This window comes from Oncorhynchus mykiss, chromosome 10 (genome assembly GCF_013265735.2).
Source record: "Oncorhynchus mykiss isolate Arlee chromosome 10, USDA_OmykA_1.1, whole genome shotgun sequence".
Classification (NCBI taxonomy): domain Eukaryota; kingdom Metazoa; phylum Chordata; class Actinopteri; order Salmoniformes; family Salmonidae; genus Oncorhynchus; species Oncorhynchus mykiss.
The window spans coordinates 47,003,947-47,025,708 of NC_048574.1; the positions used below are offsets into that span (position 1 = coordinate 47,003,947).

At 45.4% G+C, this 21,762-nt stretch overlaps 2 protein-coding genes across 5 annotated transcripts; one reads left to right on the top strand and one right to left on the bottom strand.

The window, feature by feature from the left end:
- Positions 1-5,402: 5,402 nt before the first annotated feature.
- LOC110534113 (cell division cycle protein 23 homolog) lies at positions 5,403-12,266 on the top strand. The gene is made up of 16 exons (XM_021618788.2): positions 5,403-5,639; positions 6,459-6,531; positions 6,685-6,822; positions 6,987-7,029; positions 7,135-7,240; positions 7,351-7,483; positions 7,630-7,807; positions 7,938-8,035; positions 8,126-8,207; positions 8,402-8,555; positions 8,843-8,962; positions 9,096-9,171; positions 9,286-9,347; positions 9,456-9,534; positions 11,044-11,163; positions 11,319-12,266. Exons 1-16 carry the CDS (start codon positions 5,533-5,535, stop codon positions 11,469-11,471), a joined length of 1,722 nt encoding a protein of 573 aa, XP_021474463.1. The 5' UTR covers positions 5,403-5,532; the 3' UTR covers positions 11,472-12,266.
- On the bottom strand, positions 11,848-21,557 carry LOC110534112 (kinesin-like protein KIF20A). Of its 4 annotated transcripts, none has more exons than XM_036990513.1 (17): positions 21,457-21,557; positions 20,442-20,626; positions 19,650-19,775; positions 19,445-19,564; positions 19,217-19,355; positions 18,909-19,084; positions 18,700-18,799; positions 18,258-18,470; positions 17,940-18,126; positions 17,703-17,846; positions 15,184-15,352; positions 14,283-14,432; positions 13,928-14,170; positions 13,568-13,796; positions 13,364-13,455; positions 13,114-13,251; positions 11,848-12,701 (listed from the first exon to the last, which is right to left on the bottom strand). In XM_036990513.1, exons 2-17 carry the CDS (start codon positions 20,607-20,609, stop codon positions 12,360-12,362), a joined length of 2,736 nt encoding a protein of 911 aa, XP_036846408.1. In that variant the 5' UTR covers positions 20,610-20,626; positions 21,457-21,557; the 3' UTR covers positions 11,848-12,359. The 4 variants fall into 4 exon arrangements, with proteins under 4 accessions (XP_036846408.1, XP_021474461.2, XP_021474460.2 ...); XM_021618786.2 differs by having other exon boundaries at positions 20,442-20,615; positions 21,336-21,517; XM_021618785.2 differs by having other exon boundaries at positions 21,336-21,517.
- Positions 21,558-21,762: the final 205 nt, after the last annotated feature.

The window sequence follows — 21,762 nt, forward strand, 5'->3', positions numbered from 1 at the left end:
TGCTGTGGGGATGTTTATCTGCGGCAGGGACTGAGAGACTAGTCAGGATCAAGGGAAAGATGAAAAAATATTAACATAGAAAAGTACAGAGAGATCCTTGATGAAAACCTGCTCCAGAGCGGTCAGGTTCACCTTCCAACAGGACATCAACCCTAAGCACACAGCCAAGACAACACAGGAGTGGCTTCGGGACAAGTCTCTGAATGTCCTTGAGGGGCCCAGCCAGAGGCCGGACTTGAACCCGATCTACCATCTCTGGAGAGACCTGAAAATAGCTGTGCAGCAACACTATCCAACCTGACAGAGCTTGAGAGGATCTGCATAGAAGAATGGGAGAAACTCCCCAAATACAGGTCTGCCAAGCTTACTCCTAGAAGTATCAGACTTGGTAGGACCCAGCTGCTGTATGAGGAGTGTTGACTAGAGGACTGGGGAATGGAAGAGGGGAGTGTGTACATGTCATGGGGTGACCACTTCCTGCCTCTGAATTTTTTTGATTTTTTTTTTTTTTGATTTTTTTTTTTCCAAATAAGAGTTGAGGATGTAATCGCTGCCAAAGTTTATTTAACAAAGTACTCAGTAAAGGGTCTGAATACTTATGTAAATTAGATATTTGAATAAATGTGTAAAAATGTCTAAAAACCTGTTTTTGCTTTATCATGCAATATTGTGTGTAGATTGATGAGGATGAAAAAAGAAAATCAATTTTAGAACAAGGCTGTAAAGTAACAAAATGTGAAAAAAGTCAAGGGGGCTGAATATTTCCGAATGCACTGTATTTTAAATGTATTTTTTCCATACGGGCTGTAACTCTTTCTGCTGAGCTGTGAATAAGCGGCTCTGCTGGATTTTGGTAATGCTAGGTCAGGGTTCTTTAAATGAGGAGAAATCCTAAGACTTGCTCCGGAAAACTATTAGCATACATTATGGATGTTGACACAGCCTTTAATGTCCTAGATGATTCAACAATCGTTGTGATTCGGTAACATGAGCATTTTGTGCCAAACCTCCACCTGTTTCAGTGAAACATACAGACAGCCATCCAATAATCTCTTTCTATCTCCCCTTTTCTCTCTCTCCCCTCAATTTTTTTCCTTCTCGTCCCCCCCCCCCCCCTCTTTCTAGATCTGTGTTCATGCTGACATAATGGAGGAGGGGACAGAGCTAAATAACGGCAGGACAGGGGGACAGAAGTTCAAGGATGAGGACTCCTCTCTCACCCTGCTCTGCTGTCTCTCTCTCTCTCTCTCTCTCTCTTTGTCTCGCTCTCTCTCTTTCTCTCGCTGTGCGGCTTGCCTCCTTGGACTCCTCGGTACACCCGATGGTTTACATCTGTCGGGGAATTAAGTTAAAGTGGGCTGTCCAAACTGCTAGACTTTCACACACTCATACACACAAGACCCAGTGAGTTACGTACAATATGAAATAAACAAAGACTGGGTTTAATCAAATCTGAGGGGAAAAGTTTCACGTAAATTGTGACGAGCTGACTGATTTAATGTGATGTATAGCCAGGAATGTCTGCCTTGGTTCCTTATTTTCACCACCAGACAACCTCTAAGCTGCACGGCCATCTGGGAGCAGCATTTCCTAGCTCCGTAACCAAAACCCAGAGTCCTCAACAAGGGACCAAAACAAGGGAGTGTATCACATTACAATAAATAATAACCTTGGGGTCAAACAGGGTGTTGACTGAGCTATTGCGTATGAATGAGATGCAGCTCTTCATATTTACAGGACTGTCAGTGACATACTTCATCGATAGCTGACCCCCATCAGATGCTCATGTTAGGCTTGCCGTTATGAATTCCCCCTGTTAACTGAGGTTACCACTCAAACACACTTCTCCTCCAACTCCACCCCCACCCCCAACTGTCCCAGGGGGCATATTAATCACAAGCCCTAAATACGGCCCCCTTCCCTCTCTGGTTGCTTCGATGCACAGACATTAGACTTCTGTCTCAATCATTATCCACAGCCTGACACCTCTCTGGAAGACACCATACAGCACCTTGTTATAAAGGATGTGTCCACTACCTCTCACCGTGTGTGTGTGTGTGTGTGTGTGTGCGTGCGTGCGTACGTACGTACGTATGTGTGCAGTTTACTATACTTGTGAATACCAAAAGTCCTCACAATGATAGTAAACCAACAAATATTCAGAGAAGTTAGGACATTTGCATTTCCTCACTTGTAAAAAGGCATAGGCATAGGTTTTAGGTTTATAATTAGGGCGAGGGTTAGAATTAGGGTTAGGAGTTAAGGTTAGGGTTAGGGTAAGGATTAGAGTTGTGTTAGGGGTTAAGGAGTAGTATAGCAAGACATGTTTCAGTTGATATCTGAAATGTATGTCGTTCACATTTTTTGTATGTTAAATATAAAATATGACCATAAGTACAGTAGAACCCATCTCTGGGCTGCAGTCAGGAAGTCAGTATGCTGGCCAGACTCTGGCTGTGTCTGTGGTGTAGCCAGGGGCTCAGGTGGTGGCTGCCCTAATGAGGCCGAGCTGCTAGCTGCTGTCCTCAATCCAATGTGACGGCATCATCACAACCTCATCACAGAGTCTCTGTGATGGCCTCCGTGTACTGAGGTCTGGCTTAGACGGACTGTGCCAGTACAGCAGGAACACATTCACAACGCTCAGAGATGAGGTGGCATAGAATATACTGCATACATTGTGCCCTCAGCCCACACACACAACCCAAAGAGAAGAAGGGGTGAGGATACAGAGCTGCATGAGATGAAGACAAATTTGATCTGACGCGAAAGAGAATAGGGATGTGTCATGAAAGAGAGTGTGACTGAGAGAGGTGGAGGTGGCAGGGGAGGCTATCTCTGTGTACACGGCTTTGGGTCCCATGGTGTAGTGCTCTGTGGAGCACAGAAATAGAGCCAGGCACACCAGTGGGATATTGTCCCTTTTAATTACACAGCATTCTCAAAAGTCTCCGAGCAACTTCCTCACGCAGTTCACTGCTCTACCTGCAGGGTGTGTGTGTGTGTGTGTGTGTGTGTGTGTGTGTGTGTGTGTGTGTGTGTGTGTGTGTGTGTGTGTGTGTGTGTGTGTGTGTGTGTGTGAGATAGAAGCAGAGATAGAGATAGAAATAGAGAAAGAAAGAAAGAGAGAGAGGAGGAGGAGGATGGGGAGCGGGTGTATAACCTGTCTTATTGTGAATCTTTCAACCTGCTCAGTGAGCCATGTGGTTGCAGTTGTAAACTCTCTGACAATACTTTATTACCTTGTCAGTCTATTAAAGCGGCTTCTACACAAGAGGAGATATAGGGAAATGGAGAGAGAGAGAGAGGAGATATAGGGAAATGGAGAGAGAGAGAGAGAGAGAGAGAGAGAGAGAGAGAGAGAGAGAGAGAGAGGGGAGCAACTGAGGGGAGGTGGACTTAGAGGAGGCAGGGAAAATAAATTGCCCACGCTGAAGGTCTATATCGGTCCGCTAATACAGGACTAGTAAAGGCCCTGTGCACTACTTTTGTGAAAAATATTAAACTAAATGTATTCGAGTGTTTACCGGCATTTGTAAATTGAGTCTGATAATTATCTGTACAAAACAGTTAATCTGATAATACTTGTGGAATATAAAAATGCTTGATACATGTTCCAGTTTCTTGAAATGCAGCGTATCTCTATGTGAACTGAAATGGTCTATTCAGTCCTTTTTAGTAGACACTTTTATCTAGAGGAACTTACTGAGTGAGTGCACACATTTTCATACTGGTCCCCAGTGGGAATCAATCCCCCAACCCTAGCATTGCCAGCTCCATGCTCTACCAACTGAGCCACATCATCACATCACATCATCACAAACCACTTGATGTCTCAATGTACTCAGTTACTGTATTGTGCATTGTTTTTCTTCATGGTGATAGAAAGTCTGCAGGTACAAACCTGTCACGTACATTTACAAATACAGTCATGCACATTTACATCAAGTGGTTTGTAAGGATGGTAAATTAATACTGCACTACAAAATGTGGTTGTTTTCCATGTCATTTGATCAAGAAAAATATTTAATTTGATGTGGATGTTTTGTGTCTTTTCCCATAACGTTGCGCATTTTGATGTAAATGTTTGAGGACAGGATTTAGTTATTTCTGGATTCCATTCTAATGACAAGAAAGGGACAGGGCAACAACTCTTACAATTCCAACTATTGAATCCTGCAAGAAACTGTTCTTAATGACACAACTACCTTTTTTTTGCCAAAGCCGGAGACACTGACACATTTTTTTTGCCTGTGCTACAGGGGTCTATATTGGTCAGCTAATACTAGTAAAGGCCCAGTGCACTACTTTTGTCAAAACATACATTTTTCTATATATTTTTTTTATTATTATTTTCAGCGCCCCTACTTCCCTCGGTTATGGTTGCAGATATAAATATTACAAATAGAGCTTACATTCCTTATTCTACATGTCAGAGATGCATGTTTGTTCCACCTAGCATATTTATGTCTGAATGTTCCAAAACCATGCGTCCTGCTAAAAGCGCTTAAGGTCTTCCAGAGGAGGCTTCTAGGGAGAATCATGTCGCTGTAGCATGCCACAAACCCAAGACTGTGCTCCACATAGCAAACTACAGATTAGCAGCATCAAAGCAACATTCTGTTCAGAAAGCAACAACGGCAAAGATGCTTTGCGTCGTGTTTAAACATGAAATGCATTAGGATCTTGCTTTCAACCTGTCAGCCATGTTTGTGAAGGGCCAATTCATATGTGAAGTTCAGAGGGCACAGCATGAGCAGACACAACAGGGGTGCATTCAGTAAGACAAAACTGTGTGTTCAACATTTAATTAAACGGAAACGGTACTGTACTGAACGACCAGTTGATGAATGTTGTGATTATGGTGGCCCAGAGGGACTCGTGTGCTGCACGAGTTTTGCAATTTCAAATGGTCACACCCATATTGATCAGGCCACATCTTACCAACACATCAAATGGGAGTAAACGGACCTCAAAGGTTGTGGAAGAACTGTGTGCACCGTTTAGGGGAAACGTGTCGTTTAAATCGTCACGCAACGTAGCAAATTGAACGCACCAAAAATTTACCTTGATTGGATTTTAAACTCACTGTCCTCAATGCAAGAGCCAATCAATGTGCCAGGTTCTGGCACAGGTACGGGCACATTGATTGTACCTTGAATTGAGGACAGTAAGTATTTAGAGGGGGAATGTGATTGCTTGCTTTCTCTCATTTTATCACAAGGGTACACAGTCTAGCTGTCTTTCAAAGCAGCATTCTGTAAACGTTAAATGTGTTCTGTGGTATATGCTGCCACCCCCTGAATAAATTCTGAACTGCATTGTAGTTGATTTCCATCTTATTATTTAGGTAGCCTACTCTTAAAATACTTCCAGCAAATGTCTAAAACTGTTTTACATTGTTAAAAATAAAAACGATGTAAAGAATCCCTTCAGATAAAATGCAGAAAAGCTAGAGCTAAAATGTGATTGGTCAAAACGCTGTCCAATCACAACTTGTGTTTTCATGACGTACCAATCATGGTATGAAAAATGGCGGCCTTGTGTAGTGAGTTTGGTGATTTAGTTCAAATAAAAAAACAACTGATATCTGTAATATCGCTTTGTAAAGAAAGAGGACTTGTACATAGCGTGAAATGGTAAGTAAGCGCTCTTCGTTACGTTATTATGATCACTGTTCCTTTCAGTATACAATAGCTAGATTTGGTGATCTCACAGTTGTTAGCCAGCTAGCCAAAATTATTCAACATTCTCGTTAATGTTATCGCTTGTCTCGTCTTAATTCATCGGAACGGTGCTGTCTGAATGTGGACAGCCAGAGCTGTAAATTATATGGCTGTGAAAACGTACCTCAATCCAGGGAAGGAATATGTTTTTCTACTCCAAATCATCTTGAAATTATGAAAGGTGAATCGAGAATATTGAAGTACTGCCAGTTTTTAATTAAACTGCCGTTTTCGTAAGCATACTAGGCTAGTTAATGCTAAGCAACCCAGCGGATTTAACAACACTTCTGGAACCTACTCACTCCGACACTACGCGTCACATTCTCATTGAATCCAATGGGCTGTTCTAGCATTAGCTACCCTAGCATGCTGGTGAAAACGGCAGTTTAATTCAAAACTAACCGTATTTTAGTCTTCTCAATGAACTTTTAATCATTTAGGGATGATTATGATGAGTATAACGACATTCCATCCCTGGATTGAGTTGCGTTTTTTTCCCCAGCCATATACCACTCCGGGCTCTGACTGTCCACATTCCGGTATAGCACCATTCCGACTAAAAAAAAGAGAAGGGGAAATAGTCTGATCCTTTTTTCATGATAGCTTGCAAGTTTAGTCAAATCTGTTTTTTTTTCAGAGTCAAACGAAGCCTTTATGTTTTCTGAATACAGTAGGTAACACATAGAATGAACCACGTCAGTGATACCACCGATGTTTGTGTGACTATTTCAGGGCATCAGAGTTGGCATTTTCCCTGGACCCCCTGCCCAAGAATGAACTACCCCCACCCACATTTTTTACTGAGGTTTGTGCCCAGTAATGGCTAGTTCACGATAATATTGTCCTCAAAAATGCATGAACAAGCTGCTGATCTTTTTGAATTGATAGCCTTTGAATTGAAGGTCATTTGAATGTTTGTTACTGTCTCTCTTTACTCTGTCTGACCTCCTGGTTGTAGGAGGATGCTCAGGACCTGGATGCTCTCGGCCTGGCCAAGTCCTACTTTGACCTGAAAGAGTATGACCGAGCTGCCTACTTCCTTCGGGGCTGCTGCAGTCAGAAAGCATACTTCCTGTACATGTACTCCCGCTATCTGGTGAGATGAGGTTTCAGCATTCACAGTAACATCGTCTCTAGACATCTACTTAAAAAAAATGAGAATAGAGATTTTTGCCTGAATCCTTGCAACTCCTCCATGATGGCCATCCTGTGTGTAGCCTGTCAATTCTGACAGGCTCTTATTTTTCCTTTGTTTTCCAGTCTGGGGAAAAGAAAAAAGACGATGAGACAGTGGACAGCCTGGGTGAGGAGCTAAGCTTTCTCTGCCGCCTCAATCAAAGCTTTGTCTCTAGACAGAGTTCAATGTCTTGATTGGTTCTATTTGTTTTGGTCTGTGATTGCCTTGCAGGGCCTCTGGAAAAAGGTCAGGTGCGGAACGAGGCTCTGCGGGAGCTGAGGGTGGAGCTGAGTAAGAAACACAGTGCTGGAGAGCTGGACGGATTCGCTCTGTACCTGTAAGCCCCTCCCACAATATCACACGCGCCCACTCAGTGGACTTGGACATGCCTAGTGACGCTTTAACCTCTTAAAACTGTAATGTCTTTGCGCGCGTGTGTGTTTACAGGTATGGGGTGGTGCTGCGGAAGCTGGATCTGCTGAAGGAGGCGGTGGATGTGTTTGTGGAGGCGACCCATGCCTTACCTCTACACTGGGGAGCGTGGCTGGAGCTCTGTAACCTCGTCACCAACATTGAAATGGTAGCGCACACGTACTCACAACTTGAACAGATTCTCTTTTGTACCCAACTACAGTAGTTCCCAGATCTACTAGACTACAAAACATGTCCATGGGCTTCTATGGAATATTCCACTGATATACTTGTGCCTCCTCTCCATTTCGTCAGCTGAAGTCCCTGTCTCTGCCAGACTGTTGGATCAGAGACTTCTTCGTGGCCCACATGTACACAGAGCTGCAGATGATCAAAGAGGCGCTGCAGAAATACCAGAGCCTGATAGAGGCAGGTTTCTCCAAGAGCACGTATATCATGTCACAGATCGCTGTGGCCTACCACAACATCCGCGGTGGGTTTATTTCACGCTTTGCTTTATCAATTTAAATGAGCACTATGAACAAACTTATTATTAACCTTCTCAAGCAGTTCCCGACGCATTTGATCCATCTTCAAGTCTGTGCTTTTCTTTTGTCATTTAGATATTGACCAGGCTCTGGCTCTGTTCAATGAGTTGCGGGAGCAGGATCCCTTTCGCGTTGAGAACATGGACACATTCTCCAACCTGCTCTATGTCAGGGTGAGACCCCACTGCTGCACCACAGTAATGCCTGTCTCCATCTGGAAGTCTCTCTGTCTTTTTATTAACCTGTGTCTGTTGTTTCCACAGAGCATGAAGCCAGAGCTCAGCTACCTGGCCCACAACCTGGTGGAGATAGACAAGTACAGGGTAGAGACCTGCTGTGTCATCGGTAAGGGTCCCGTCACCACACAGCGGACCGAAAGCCACACCTCAACTCCAGACATGAACCCATATCAAAACTCTTACTACGTTCAGTGCAAGACCCAGACCAAACAATGAGACTGAAACGAGACCTTCCAACAGTCTTAAGAGTGCAAGTGTTGTCTCTAAAGGGCGCTCAAGTGTTGTCTGTCCTGTGTGTAGGGAACTACTACAGCCTGCGTTCGCAGCACGAAAAGGCAGCCCTGTACTTCCAGAGGGCTCTGAAGCTGAACCCTCGCTGCCTGGGGGCCTGGACTCTGATGGGCCACGAGTACATGGAGATGAAGAACACCTCCGCTGCCATCCAGGCCTACAGGTCAGACTGACACTCCACTATGGCCCACTGCCACCCAGGCCTACAGGTCAGACTGACAGTCCATTATGGCCCACTGCCACCCAGGCCTACAGGTCAGACTGACACTCCACTATGGCCCACTGCCACCCAGGCCTACAGGTCAGACTGACACTCCACTATGGCCCGCTGCCACCCAGGCCTACAGGTCAGACTGACAGTCCACTATGGCATGGCTCATCCTATGGGTACCGGGGGAGTTGATCCCCATGGGGTTTTTAATAGTTCTGTGTATGTTTTTCTTTGTTCAGGCACGCTATAGAAGTGAACAAGCGAGACTACCGTGCCTGGTATGGCCTGGGACAGACTTATGAGATCCTCAAGATGCCCTTCTACTGCCTGTACTACTATCGAAAGGCCCACCAGCTCAGGTGTGCATTTGTGTAAAAAAAAAAAAAAACAAGGGAGAGGGTTTTTCTTGTTGGTGCTTTTTATCATGTAGTTAAGTGTATTGCCAAATGGTCACATACTGTAGTGTGAATGACTTGTCACCGTGGTCCTCAGGCCCAATGACTCTCGTATGCTGGTTGCTCTGGGAGAGAGCTACGAGAAACTCTCACAGCACGTCGAGGCCAAGAAGGTTAGCAACAGCACCATCTCCGTCACTAGTTTTCCTTTTCCTGTATATTTCAATGTTCTCTTTTTGTCATTCCTGTACGTTGTCATTTAAGTTCTAATCTTCCTTTTTGGCCAGTGTTACTGGAGGGCGTACTCTGTGGGGGACGTGGAGAGGATGGCCCTACTGAAGCTGGCAAAGTAAGGAGATTTTGGCGTGTACTTGTGTGTACCCGCTTAATGATGTGTTTTTGAGACTTGGTGCCGGGATTCAATCCAGTTGTGCTCGTTTATTTATTTTTTTGACAGACTTCACGAGCAGCTTAACGAATCTGACGATGCGGCCCAGTGTTATATCATATACATCCAAGACATCTTCTCCTGTGGGGTGAGCAACCTAACTGTCCTCTGTGTGCATATACAGTCAGGTCCATAATTGCTGACACCCTTGATAAAGGTGAGGGAAAAAAAGACTGTATAAATGCCTAATTTTATGCATGTTTTTTTTCCCTGAAATTATATAATTTTATAGTAATACAAATGCTCAGAGAAAGAGAATTATAAAACAAATCTCAAAGATGGGGTAACGTTTTGGAGTTTATTTTGTGTAGCTCTACACATTTTTGCCATGGTCGTAGAGAATATGTTGCAGTTTTAAAGCAGGTATATTCTACTATGCCAACTCACAACAGTAAATTGAGACCCCCCCCCCCCCATAATAAATTTTTGGGGGATTCGAGGGCTCTAAGGCCACAAGTTTACCATCCCTGCTATAGCACACTCTCCTTGCGAAGATAACAACACTGCGCCTTTTTCTAAAATGGAAAGAAGGTATACCCAAATGCGCTTCAGCCCAGCTTAAACAAAAAGATGGGCTGTTGTAGTACAATAGATGCTCAAATGCCCATGTGGGCTTGTTTACATTGGTCAGCCGAAACGCGCGCACAAATGAGCAATAGCTGAAGACAACCTCTATCCGCACCAAAATATGGACCACGTCTCAGCCTCAACTTTGAAATTCTGGTGAAATGAGGAAGTTGTTTCAGAGAGGCACTTTGGATCGACTGCTTAGATTGGGTCGAGCCAAAGTTGTCTGAATGAACAGCTCTCTTTCTCATCTTTTTTTTGTAATGACTTTGTTTATTTCTCTTTTTTTTTTTTTTTTGCTATTCAAGTGGAATGGATGTGTAGGAATCTTGAATGATGGTCATTACTCTTGCTTGAATAACCTGTGTAGTTGCTACTAGCGACTGTGTTGACATGAGTGGGACAGTCCCCTGCGAGGGTATGTACTGTAGGTGCTTCCTTTTTTTTATTTTCTTTGTTCTCCCGGATGGTCACCAAGGTTAAATGTCCTTGGGTAAGGAATATATTTTGGGATTTCCTTTTTCTAAAATGTTTTATGAGATTGGAGAACACATTGGGAGGGATCTTAGACCATTCCTCCGTACAGAATCTTTCCAGATCCTTGATATCCTTTCTGTTTTACAGACTGCCCTCTTTGATTCAAACCACAGGTTTTCAATGGGCTTCAAGGCCAGAGACTGAGATGGCCATTGCAAAATGTCGATTTTTGAATAGTGCTTGGGGTTGTCTTGCTGGAAGATCCACTTGCGTTTTTGTCTAAAATGTCCTGATACTTTGGTAGAGTTCATGTTGACCTTAACAATGCCACCTTTTTAGAGATTACTTGTTTAATAAAATCTTCCTCTGAGCAATTGTATTAGTATAAAATCAATCATGTTTTGCTCATCTTTATCAAGGGTGCCAATAATTGACCTGACTGTATATAGATATGTTTTGACCATCAAGTCAGTCTCTATGGCAAGGCCCCCCCCCCCCCCCCCCCTGTGTTTGCACAGTTGGAGTTGGTGTGAAAGAGGTTTTGTGCCAACAGGAGCAGCTGGAGCATGCGGAGGTGAGCACGGCCCTGCGTTACCTGGGCCAGTACTACTTCAAAAACAAGCTCTATGACGAGGCGTCACTCTGTGCACAACGCTGCTGTGACTACAACGACGTAAGCGCTCCCTCTACAACCTCTCTTCAAATTGAACCGGCAGTGTTCGTTACCTGTAACGTATTTTAGTTTTGATATAATTAGATACACGCATACTGCTTGCCCTGTATAGGTAAAGTGTCAGTCTTTTGAGGTACGGTGCGTTCTTCCACCAGGCTCGTGAGGAAGGCAAGGCTCTGCTCCGACAGATCTCCCAGGTCAGAGACCAGACGGAGTCCTCAACCACAGACCTGTTTGGGCCGCTCTCCTCCAACAACACTCCCATCAGGAGGGTGTCCCCCCTCGACTTGTCCTCCTTCACCCCCTGAGACGACACCTCCTCTATCCCACTGGCTAGCAAAAAGCCCCGCTTCACTTTGACTCAATGGGGACAACCTCATCTCTGCATTGTCATTGAAGAGATTGTTTGTAAATGACTACCCCTTTTATCTCTCAAAATAAATGTACATATTATCTGTGTAAGTTTACGTAGTGAAGTGCAGGAGTTGCCACTTTTGAATATGAAAATGCAATGAACTAACGGTCTGAAGTGTCAGTGGAAACAGCATGGAGAATAAATTCATTTCTTTCCAAGATTGGTGCAGTAGTAACTAGATTATATCCCCAACAATCATTTGTTGACTGAGGAACAAAGACGAGCTGTATTAAGACTTTTTTAAATGGACAAAATGAGGACGCAAGACATGTGAGAATGTGATTTAAAATTGATTGTGTAACATGCAATTGAGTAGGAACTAATGTGCAAAAAGACCAGTTGTATGCAATCAGTCATACAACTAGAAGCTCCAATGTTATCCTGCATTTTGACAAACATTGCTCATTTATTCAGACTGTAAATGTGTTTAATACTCAAACAAGATAGTTGAAGTCCTCTACAACCTCTCTTCGGGGAGCCCCAGCTGTTCCATGTATATGATCTATACCTGATTCCACTTGTCAACTAATCATTGAGACACTTGAAGCAGGTGTGCTAGTTCAGGATTGAACTGTCTAGGGGTCCACAAGGAGAGTTGAAGCTCTACAAAAACACATTCTATAGGAAGACACCTTTGTGTGTGTATATACAGTAACATTTGGAATAAAGTGACATATTTGAAACGTGCCATTACAAGTAAACAAAACAGTACACATTTAAAATTTGGTTTGCATAATGGTATAAGAATATAAATACAGACTCCTGATTTTCAGCTCTCAAGTTAGCACTTTGTGACCCTGTACCTGCCAGAGGGGCAGGGACTAGAGGGAGGAGTCAGGTGGGAGCGCAGAACCCGTGAGTAGCGTGTGGTTTGATCCTCACGGCGTCCCTGTTTGTTTCGTGACGGGGTGCGTTGAGGGAAAAGGGAGAGGAAGAAGGGTTTTTTCTCTGGGGGCTGGTTCTCCGCGTTGCCTGCTGCTGCCCCTGCCCCACAGCCCCTCTTCTTACATGAGCCGGGCGTAGCAGAGGGGGGCATCTGCATCTGGGCCAGGCACTCTGCCTTCCTCCTCAGGTCAGCCTTGACCAGCAGCAGGCCGTTCTGCAGCTCCACCAAGGTCTGGTCCTGAGGGGAGGGACAGGAGGGGACGGACAGGAGTGGACAGGGTTAGAGAGGATGGCGGGACGGGTGAGTGGAAGGAGAAACGCCACCTGGTGCAGTTGTTAAGTCTTTAGTTTAGTGTTAAACCTGACAGTGGGTTGAGTAACAGGTAGTAAGAGGAAAGAAGAAGGGGAGAAACAATGAAAAGGTATTGGTCTAGGGAAGTGTCCACAGATTGAAACATCTCTTCACACTGGGAAATCATAGAACTGGTAGGGGAAACTAATAAACAATATATTTTTCAGAGTAACAGAAACGTCCGATGCAAAGACACACAAACTAGCAGCAGCCCCGCCCAACCCTAGTTCCCTACCTCAATGCCGAGCAACAAAGTCCAACCCTGGTTCGAGGGAGAATTCCATGCTTTGACGTGTACCTGTTTGGCCAGTGTGCCGTCTGCAGCTGCGAGCGCATGGCGCAGCCTCTCCCCGTCTGTGTTGCGGCAGCATGCCCTCTCTCCAGACTGCAGGTTCAAACCCAGCTTCTGCAGGTCCAGACGCAACCGACGCAGGTTCTGCAGGAGAAGCACAAACATGTTCCAACCCCAGTAACCGGTTATAGTGTTTCGTGCAGAATGTCAGAGGGGAACGTGTGAGAAGACCAGGCCTCTGGGCTGGAGTGCTGACCTTTTGGCCCTCAACCAGCTTGCGGTTGGCAGTGTTGGTCAGGGCGTCTGAGGGCTCTGGTGGTGTGCACTGCCCCTGGATAAGCCTCAGCTCTGGGAGACAAAAAGAGATTACTAGTTAGAAAGATCCAACTCCAATCAACACGTCAACGGTTTAGACTTCCCTCTTGTTCCCACACTCCTTATCCTGTCCCTTTCTTCTAACCTTGTTTTTTCTCCAACAGCTCGGCGCGACACTGGTCCAGCTCAGCCCTCACTCTGCTCAACTCTCCTGTGGTTGTGGAGGCCAGGCGCTGGGAGCGACGGGGGGCGGGCCCCTCCGAGACTCCTCCCAGGGCCATGGGTGGGAATAGGGGAAGGGGGGCTGGCTCTGCTAGGGCTACCCCTCCCTTCTCCAAGGCAGCAGTCAGAGCCACTATCTGTTCATCACGCTCCTGGGATGGGTGGGAATGTGGAGAGAAAAAAAAAAAAAAATCAACCTTCCGTAGCATGAGAATGCCACCATTTTAAAACCAACTGAAATAGCTGATAACGCATCACCGAAAGACTGTCCTATCCCGCTCACCTCGATTTCCTGGTTGTAGTATCTCCGGAGGCTTTTCTGCAGGTTGTTGATCTTGTCCTCAAACCTCTCCTCCAACAGAGCCCTCTCTGTCTCCAGGGTCTGGCTGAAGTCCTTCTCCATACCACAGATCACCTCCATCATCTCAGAGAACACCTGCTCCCTGATCGTGGCCTCCAGCACCTCCTTCTCCTCCCGCTGCCGCTGCACCTCCCTCTTCAGTACCTCGATGGCCCGCAGCAGAGCCTGAACACAGCACAGACGTAGCTCAACCAGTGTGCATGACCGAGTCACAGGTCTTCACATGCCTACCAGTTGACCATTTCTTCACAAGGGGGGGGGGGGAGAGAGGACATACATCTGAATCGAACATGGTGATGTCCCCCTCTTCACCATCACTGTCCTCGTCTTCCTCCATCAGAGTGCTGTCATTGGAGTGAGGCTGGGGCTCCCGCAGCAGGGACAGGATGTAGGCCACCCGGGTCTTAGTGGACGGCCCATGGACCAGCTGATAGAGGAGACAGACCACACCGACGTAGATCAAAACAATCCGCGTTTTATATTGAAAGTGTTTTTTTATTTTTTCTTCGAGAGATGAGGGGTGTGCGTGCACCTATAGTTTTCCCTTCACACAAAATATATTAGTGCAACACATTCGGCAGAAAATCGTTTTCATCAGTTGAAAGAAGTGCAACGCTATTTGACTAGCAGCCACACAAGTAAATTAGATTACAATGAAAATGCAAGGTATTTTTTTGCAAAACAACATGCATGGCCATTATTTCTAATGCTTATCACAGTAAGAATGTAGCCAGCTAAATTTCCACATTTTTGATTGAAGTTAATCTTGCATTTTAACTTGCTACTGTAGAAAAACTACACTGGAGGAAGGTACCGGAGAAATGTAGCCTACACATCAGTCTGAGCCCTGTCTGGTGATCCAATGACAAGAACAAAGATATTTTATCCAAGAGGAGAGATGCAACTGAAGCACAAAAATCAGTCCTTTTCCATTCATGATTTGGAGCAACCAGATTGAAGCCGAGCAGAATTGTAGATCTGCGTTTAAGAGGCATTGTAGATCTGCGTTTACAAAACGCAGCAAGATATTTTTTCTGCGTTTTACCTTTCCTGCGTGAAAAATGCTAAATTCTGCATTAACGACCCCTGCAAACGTCACAACTACACCCACTGACCGGCGCTCTCTGATGCCAGGGCTGTGTAACTGCAAAGTAAGGCATGGTGAGATGGGTTTGTACCTGTGTGGCGATGGCAGAGAACTTGAGGGCCTGGAGGGTCTCGTCGTAGGTCGAAGCACAGGGGTTGATGTTGACCACCATACTGGACCGCCCGCGGCCGCAGAAGAAGCCCTGAAGCACTCGGGTCAGTTTACAGTCTCTGAACGGTACCACCTGAGGGGCTCGTGGCCTGTAGGGACAGGAGAATGGGTTCAACAGGAGACCACCTGGACAGCACATTTTATACTAGAGGTCGGACGATTTCAAGTTCTCATAACATTTGGAAATCTGTATTTTTGGATGCCGATTTGCCCGTTTTTTTTTACAGCTTTATTTAACTCAGCAATTCAGTTAAGAACACGTTCTTATTTTCAATGACGGCCTAGGAACGGTGGGTTAACTGCCTTGTTCAGGGGCAGAACGACAGATTTTTACCTTGTCAGCTCGGGATTCAATCTTGCAACCTTACAGTTAACTAGTACAACGCTCTAACCACCTGATTACATTGCACTCCACGAGGAGACTGCCTGTTACGCGAATGCAGTAAGCCAAGGTAAGTTGCTAGCTAGCATTAAACTTATCTTATAAAAAAAACAATCAATCAATCATAATCACTAGTGAACTACACATGGTTGATGATATTACTAGTTTATCTAGCGTGTCCTGCTTTGAATATAATCGATGTGGTGCGTATTCGCAAAAAAGGTCTTGCTCCAACGTGTACCTAACCATAAACACCAATGCCTTCAAATCAACCTGCATATTTTGCTATAAGAAATCCAGGTTAGCAGGCAATATTAACCAGGTGAAATTGTGTCACTTCTCTTGCGTTCATTGCACGCAGAGTCAGGGTATATGCAACAGTTTGGGCCGCCTGCCCCTCTGGCAGAATTTTAAGTAATTATGACATAACATTGACGGTTGTGCAATGTAACAGGAATATTTAGACCACCCGTTAGATAAAATACAGAACAGTTCCGTATTTCACTGAAAGAATAAACTTCTTGTATTCGACATGATAGTTTCCGGATTCCATATTAATGACGTACGGCCTGTATTTCTGGGTGTTATTATGTTATAACTAAGTCTATGATTTGATATAGCAGTCTGACTGAGCGATGGTAGGTACCAGCAGGCTCGTAAGCATTCATTCAAACCACTTTCGTACGTTTGACAGCAGCTCTTCGCAATGCTTCAAGCATTGAGCTGTTTATGACGTCAAGCCTATCAACTCCCGAGATTAGGCTGATGTAACCGATGTGAAATGGCTAGCTAGTTAGCGGGGAGCGCGCTAATAGTGTTTCAAACATCACTCGCTCTGAGACTTGCAGAGCAAGAGGAACAACCACTCCATGGGTAACGCTGCTTCGAGGGTGGCCGTTGTCGACGTGTTCCTGGTTTGAGCACAGGTAGGGGCGAGGAGAGGGACGGAAGCTATACTGGTACACTGGCAATACTAAAGTGCCTATAAAGAACATCCAACAGTCAAAGGTTAATGAAATACAAATGGTATAGAGAGAAATAGTCCTATAATAACTACAACCTAAAACTTATTTCATGGGAATATTAAAGACTCATGTTAAAAGGAACCACCAGCTTTCATATGTTCTCATGTTCTGAGCAAGGAACTTAAACAAAAGCTTTCGGGGGCTAGGGTCAGTCTTATATCTGGTGTAATTAGCCTGTCTTATCCAGTGTCCTGTGTGAATGTAAGTATACTCCCTCTAATCTAATTCTCTCCAGGGGGGCTGTCAGGCCCGAGGATCATGCCTCAGGACGACCTGGCCTGATGACTCCTTGCTGTCCCAAGTGAACTTGGTTGTGCTGCTGCTCCAGTTTCAACTGTTCTGCCTGCGGCTATGGAATCCTGACCTGTTCACCAGACGTGCTACCTTGTCCCAGACCTGCTGTTTTCAACTAACTCTACCGCACCTGCTGTTGTTTCAACATCTGAATGCCTTGCTATGAAAAGCCAAGTGACATTTACTCCTGATGTACTGACCCGTTGCAACCTGGGGCGGCAGGGTAGCCTAGTGGTTAGAAGGTTGCAAGTTCAAACCCCGAGCTGACAAGGTACAAATCTGTCGTTCTGCCCCTGAACAGGCAGTTAACCCACTGTTCCTAGGCCGTCATTGAAAATAAGAATTTGTTCTTAACTGACTTGCCTAGTTAAATAAAGGTTAAAAAAAACACAAAAAAAAAGATTATTATTTAACCCTGCTGTTCATCTATGAACGTTTGAATATCTTGGAGAACAACCTGGCCTTACTGTTATAATCTCCACCCGGCCAGAAGAGCACTGGCCACTCCTCAGAGCCTGGTTCCTCTCTGGGTTTCTTCCCAGGTTCCTGCCTTTTTAGGGAGTTTTTCCTAGCCACTGTGCTTCTACATCGGCATTGCTTGCCGTTTGGGGTTTTAGGCTGGGTTTCTGTACAAGCACTTAGTGACATCTGCTGATGTCAAAAGGGCTTTCTAAATTTCATTTGATTGATGCATTTGATGAATTCCTGTTGTTCTGGCATAGAGTGTGTGTAGCCTACTTGTTGTTCTGGTTGTGCCTCAGAGCAGCGATACAGCGACCCAGGGTGTGGAGGGAGGTGTTGATGTTGTTGGCCTCCTTCATCCGCTCCCCGTTGCGCTGCTCTTTACAACGCTCTGAGCCAGCCAGGTCACAGACAGACAGCCTAGTGGGACAGAATCACTATTACTAATGCCAGGCCATGGACACTCAGGATAAGACAGTGGGTCGGAGAATGAGAAGCCTGGATGGGACGTACTCGCTGACGCGTGTGGCCTGGCCCCGGTCAGCCTCTGGGTGGACGTGCAGGATCCGGGTGGAGAAGATGCTGTGGCTGCGGCTGGAGTTGTGGTTGAGGTGAGTGCTGGCAAAGCTCTGGTTCCTCCGGCCAGCCCTGAGCACTCTCCAAGCCTCCTCTGCACTGCGGACCTGCACCCAGGTGAGGTCTGCAAAACAAACAGCAGCAAAACGGTCAGTAATGTGAGCAATCTACAACGAAAATGTCTCCAGGATGATCTGCATAATATGAATCACGATTAGAAACCATTCTCTGTGAATATAAGTGTGTGTGTGTTACCTTTCACGTAAGGGTTCCCTTGCTTGTCGTCACTCAGCCGCAGAGTGGCCCTCTTCTTGGGCTGCAGGGAGGGCGGAGTTTCCAGCAGGTCGTACAGGAATTCGTTGTAGATCTCGTAGAAGGCTACCCACACAGAGAACTGCACTCCCTCCTCCAGGTCCTCCCCTCCACTGTGGGACAGGCTGTCGGGCTCCAGCAACACACTGTCTGAGTCTGCCGGGAGCGAGAGACAAGGGCATGTTGAGCAGTGGATAGGAAACCACCAGGATTATACAAAAAAGGAAAACACATATTTCCAATGACTATATAATAATAATAATAATAATAATAATAATAATAATAAGCAGCTTTGTAAAGCTGTGTACATAGGCTTAACTCTAGACTCTGCTTTAGGGCCCACTGGGCGTCAGAGACCCGAGCAATGTGACATCCAGAACATTACCTTCTAGCTGGGTGGCGATGTGGCTGGTTATGGAGAGTCCACCAATGCCGCTGTCCCAGGTACTGGTGCCGTCACGCATCCGAGAAGTCATGCCACCCTCCTGTGATAGAAAATGCACGTGTCACAACATGACTTGCAGCAACCTGGCTGTAAAATAACCACTCATCTAATGCGCCCACACTTCACTTCCTGACCCGTTCTCCCCTCACCTCTTTGAGCAGAGAGTCTCTGCGGATCTCCTCAGCCCGGACCTCACCGGCATCCAGCTGGCGTACCTCCTGGTAGAGGGCAGGCTTGAGGTCCATGGCCCCGTAGAGGCGGCCCTGCAGCTTCCTGAACACAGACACCAGGGCTCTGGGAAGGAGGCCTGCCTCTCGACCCACTCCTACAGGGGGAAAGGTCACGTCAGCGCTCGGTGAGATCTCCACTGTTAATATGGTCATTTACTTACCAAACAGATAAACACACTGCAGTAGAAACGCTTGCCTCTGTGGTTACATCAACAATCCAATCTCACCCTGAACGGTGTAGGTCTTGCCAGAGTTGGTGACGCCGTATGTGTAGAGGAGACGGCTCTCGCCACGAAGCACGTCTCTCACCATCTCCTTCATTGTGCTCTCATAGAAGTCCTGTTGTGTGGTCTCCGGGCCAAAGATCTGCAGAGGTACATATGAAAAGATGCCAGTGAAGTATTATGTGTAAAGTCTTTCATCTCTCAGGTTGGATATGAACAAGAATCGGTTACCCGCGAGAAGCTGAATTTGTGCACGCTCTGGGCGACTCCCCTCTCTGCACACTTCATGTTCTGGGAGTCTTTGGGGGCTTTGAGCATCAGGCTCTCTTCGTTTTGCACACACACACAGCCCTGAAATGAGAGGAAGGAAAATGACACGTCTTGACGTGGAGAATGTCATAATGAGCGAGACGCAATGATTAAGTGCAGATCGTACCTGTTCCTCTCCTCTTTCCTTCTCTCCCTCAGTCAGAGGGCGGATACGCAGAAACACCCTCACTCTGTCAGTGCTCCCCTCGTCACCGTTGCCTTGTCTGGCCACTCCAGGCTTCCCCAACGTTTTCTAAATATCGGACAGATATGTGCGACAGTACTGTACTTCTGCGATGAGCAATGGAGTCGTATGTATCGCTGAACATTTTCATACTATAGGCCTATCACAGATCCCCTTTTGTGTAAATCAGCTACACACTTAGAAAGTATCAATAGAAAGTGGTGTTTGAGGTGCAAAATGTTTGTGAATTAATAAATGTCAAGGAGAAAAAGAAAAAAAGACAGACAGGATTGATAGGTCAGACAGACGGTCAGAATGGCTCTGCGCATTTCTGAGAAAATGGTCACTAAGCAAATGGTTCGTAACTTTTGACCAGAGGATAAAGGATTACAGTGTTTGTGTGTTATAAAGTTCTTATTGTGAAAAGATGGCCTCTCTCGTTGCTGTGTGACAAGTTGTTGGAGGGCATCACGCCCAATAAATAACTGTCCAGCATCTACCCTAAAGCCTTTTGCAAAGAAAAGGGACACAGTCTGGGAAAACTCAAACACTCACAAAGAGTCTCCAACTTATAAAACAGCGGTAGCAGAAGAGTCAGTGACAAAAGCGTTCACCAAAAACAGGCACTCATCACAATGCTGTGTTACTTTCGCTGATGTACCGGTAAGGCCTGTAATAAAGGAACCTTTGGTATCTTTTGAGCACAGTGTTATTACTTCAGTTAAGGCCTCCCACCTCTCTGATGGATGGACGATGTTCTAGCCCCGGGGAGATGATGGAGAGCTCAGGCAGAGTGACCCCGTTCAGTCGGCCTCCGATGTCAGCTGCCGTGGACTCAAACACAGCCATGCCATCTTCCTCGTTAGACAGGACTCCACACGGAGATGCCAGAGATAATGCCATAACAACCTGTTGGGTGACTGAATTAAGATTCTGGGATCACAGAGCTGTCAAGGGTAAGTGAAATCTACATCAACAGGTTTACCAGGTTTACTTAGTTAGTTGGTGCAAAGGGTCCACTTTCATATATACACACACAAGGCAATCTGTTAGAAAGGGACCTTACATAAATTGAGGGCCAAAAGTAAAGTTTGCAGGTCTGCAAAAGACAAGACCTGTGTTTATTCTAGAGGTATGTTATCCCAGTTTGTTTTCCGAGCTCAAAAGTGGTTTAATGTCCAACCTCATCTGTTGCGTAGAGCCAGTTAACGTTATTGTTATGCCTCAATCCGAAATGGAATGACGGCATTGTTACTTTTAGACATAAAAGTAGCTACAGGACTGTTGCTGCAGCACTGAAAACGCAGCCAAGATTTTTGAACACACATAAAAGCAATCCATTGGCTGTCTGTTATTGGCAGGTACACGCAAGCAGACGCGCTGGTTTGTTGAGCTAGCTAACATTAAATAGTTACCGTCAGGTAGTTCATCGTTTCTTAATAATAATTAAACTACTTAGCTATGTGTTGAGGCTTCTTTTTTTTCATTCTTCATTTGTCTAGCTGGCGGATTAGCAAAACCAAGCTATCCTAGTAGTTGCTACCGTAGACAGTTACTGTTAACGTTAGTTAGCAAAGCCAAGGTCCTTCGCTTCAGGCTTCTTTATCAAGTCAAAGCTGAATTATTTACCTCGCCAGTCAAGGGGGTGTACCGGTTTGAGTGGTGTCTGTGAGTTATCCTAGTAATTGCCCCAAAAAATCGAACTTTTGAAACCGAAACAATTTACTCGATCTAGCCATGAAAAGTCCACCTGGCAATGTCCCCTTGTTAGCCTTAGCGCACAGCCACTTCCCCCAACGCGACTACTGATTCAACCAATTCAAACATCGCGCTTCATGTGCACAACCAATCACAGGAAAAAGGTTATACGGATGCTGACCAATACGAAGTTCGTGGCTACAGACAATAGTGTTCTATTGGTCCACTAAAATGACTAAAGAATGCGAATTTAGAAAGTGTTTATTTTATCACTTGAATGTTTTTGTTATTTGTGGGTTATTTTATATATACAAATGTTCCAAATACTGTCTGTTATTTAGGAAAATGCCATTTGCAT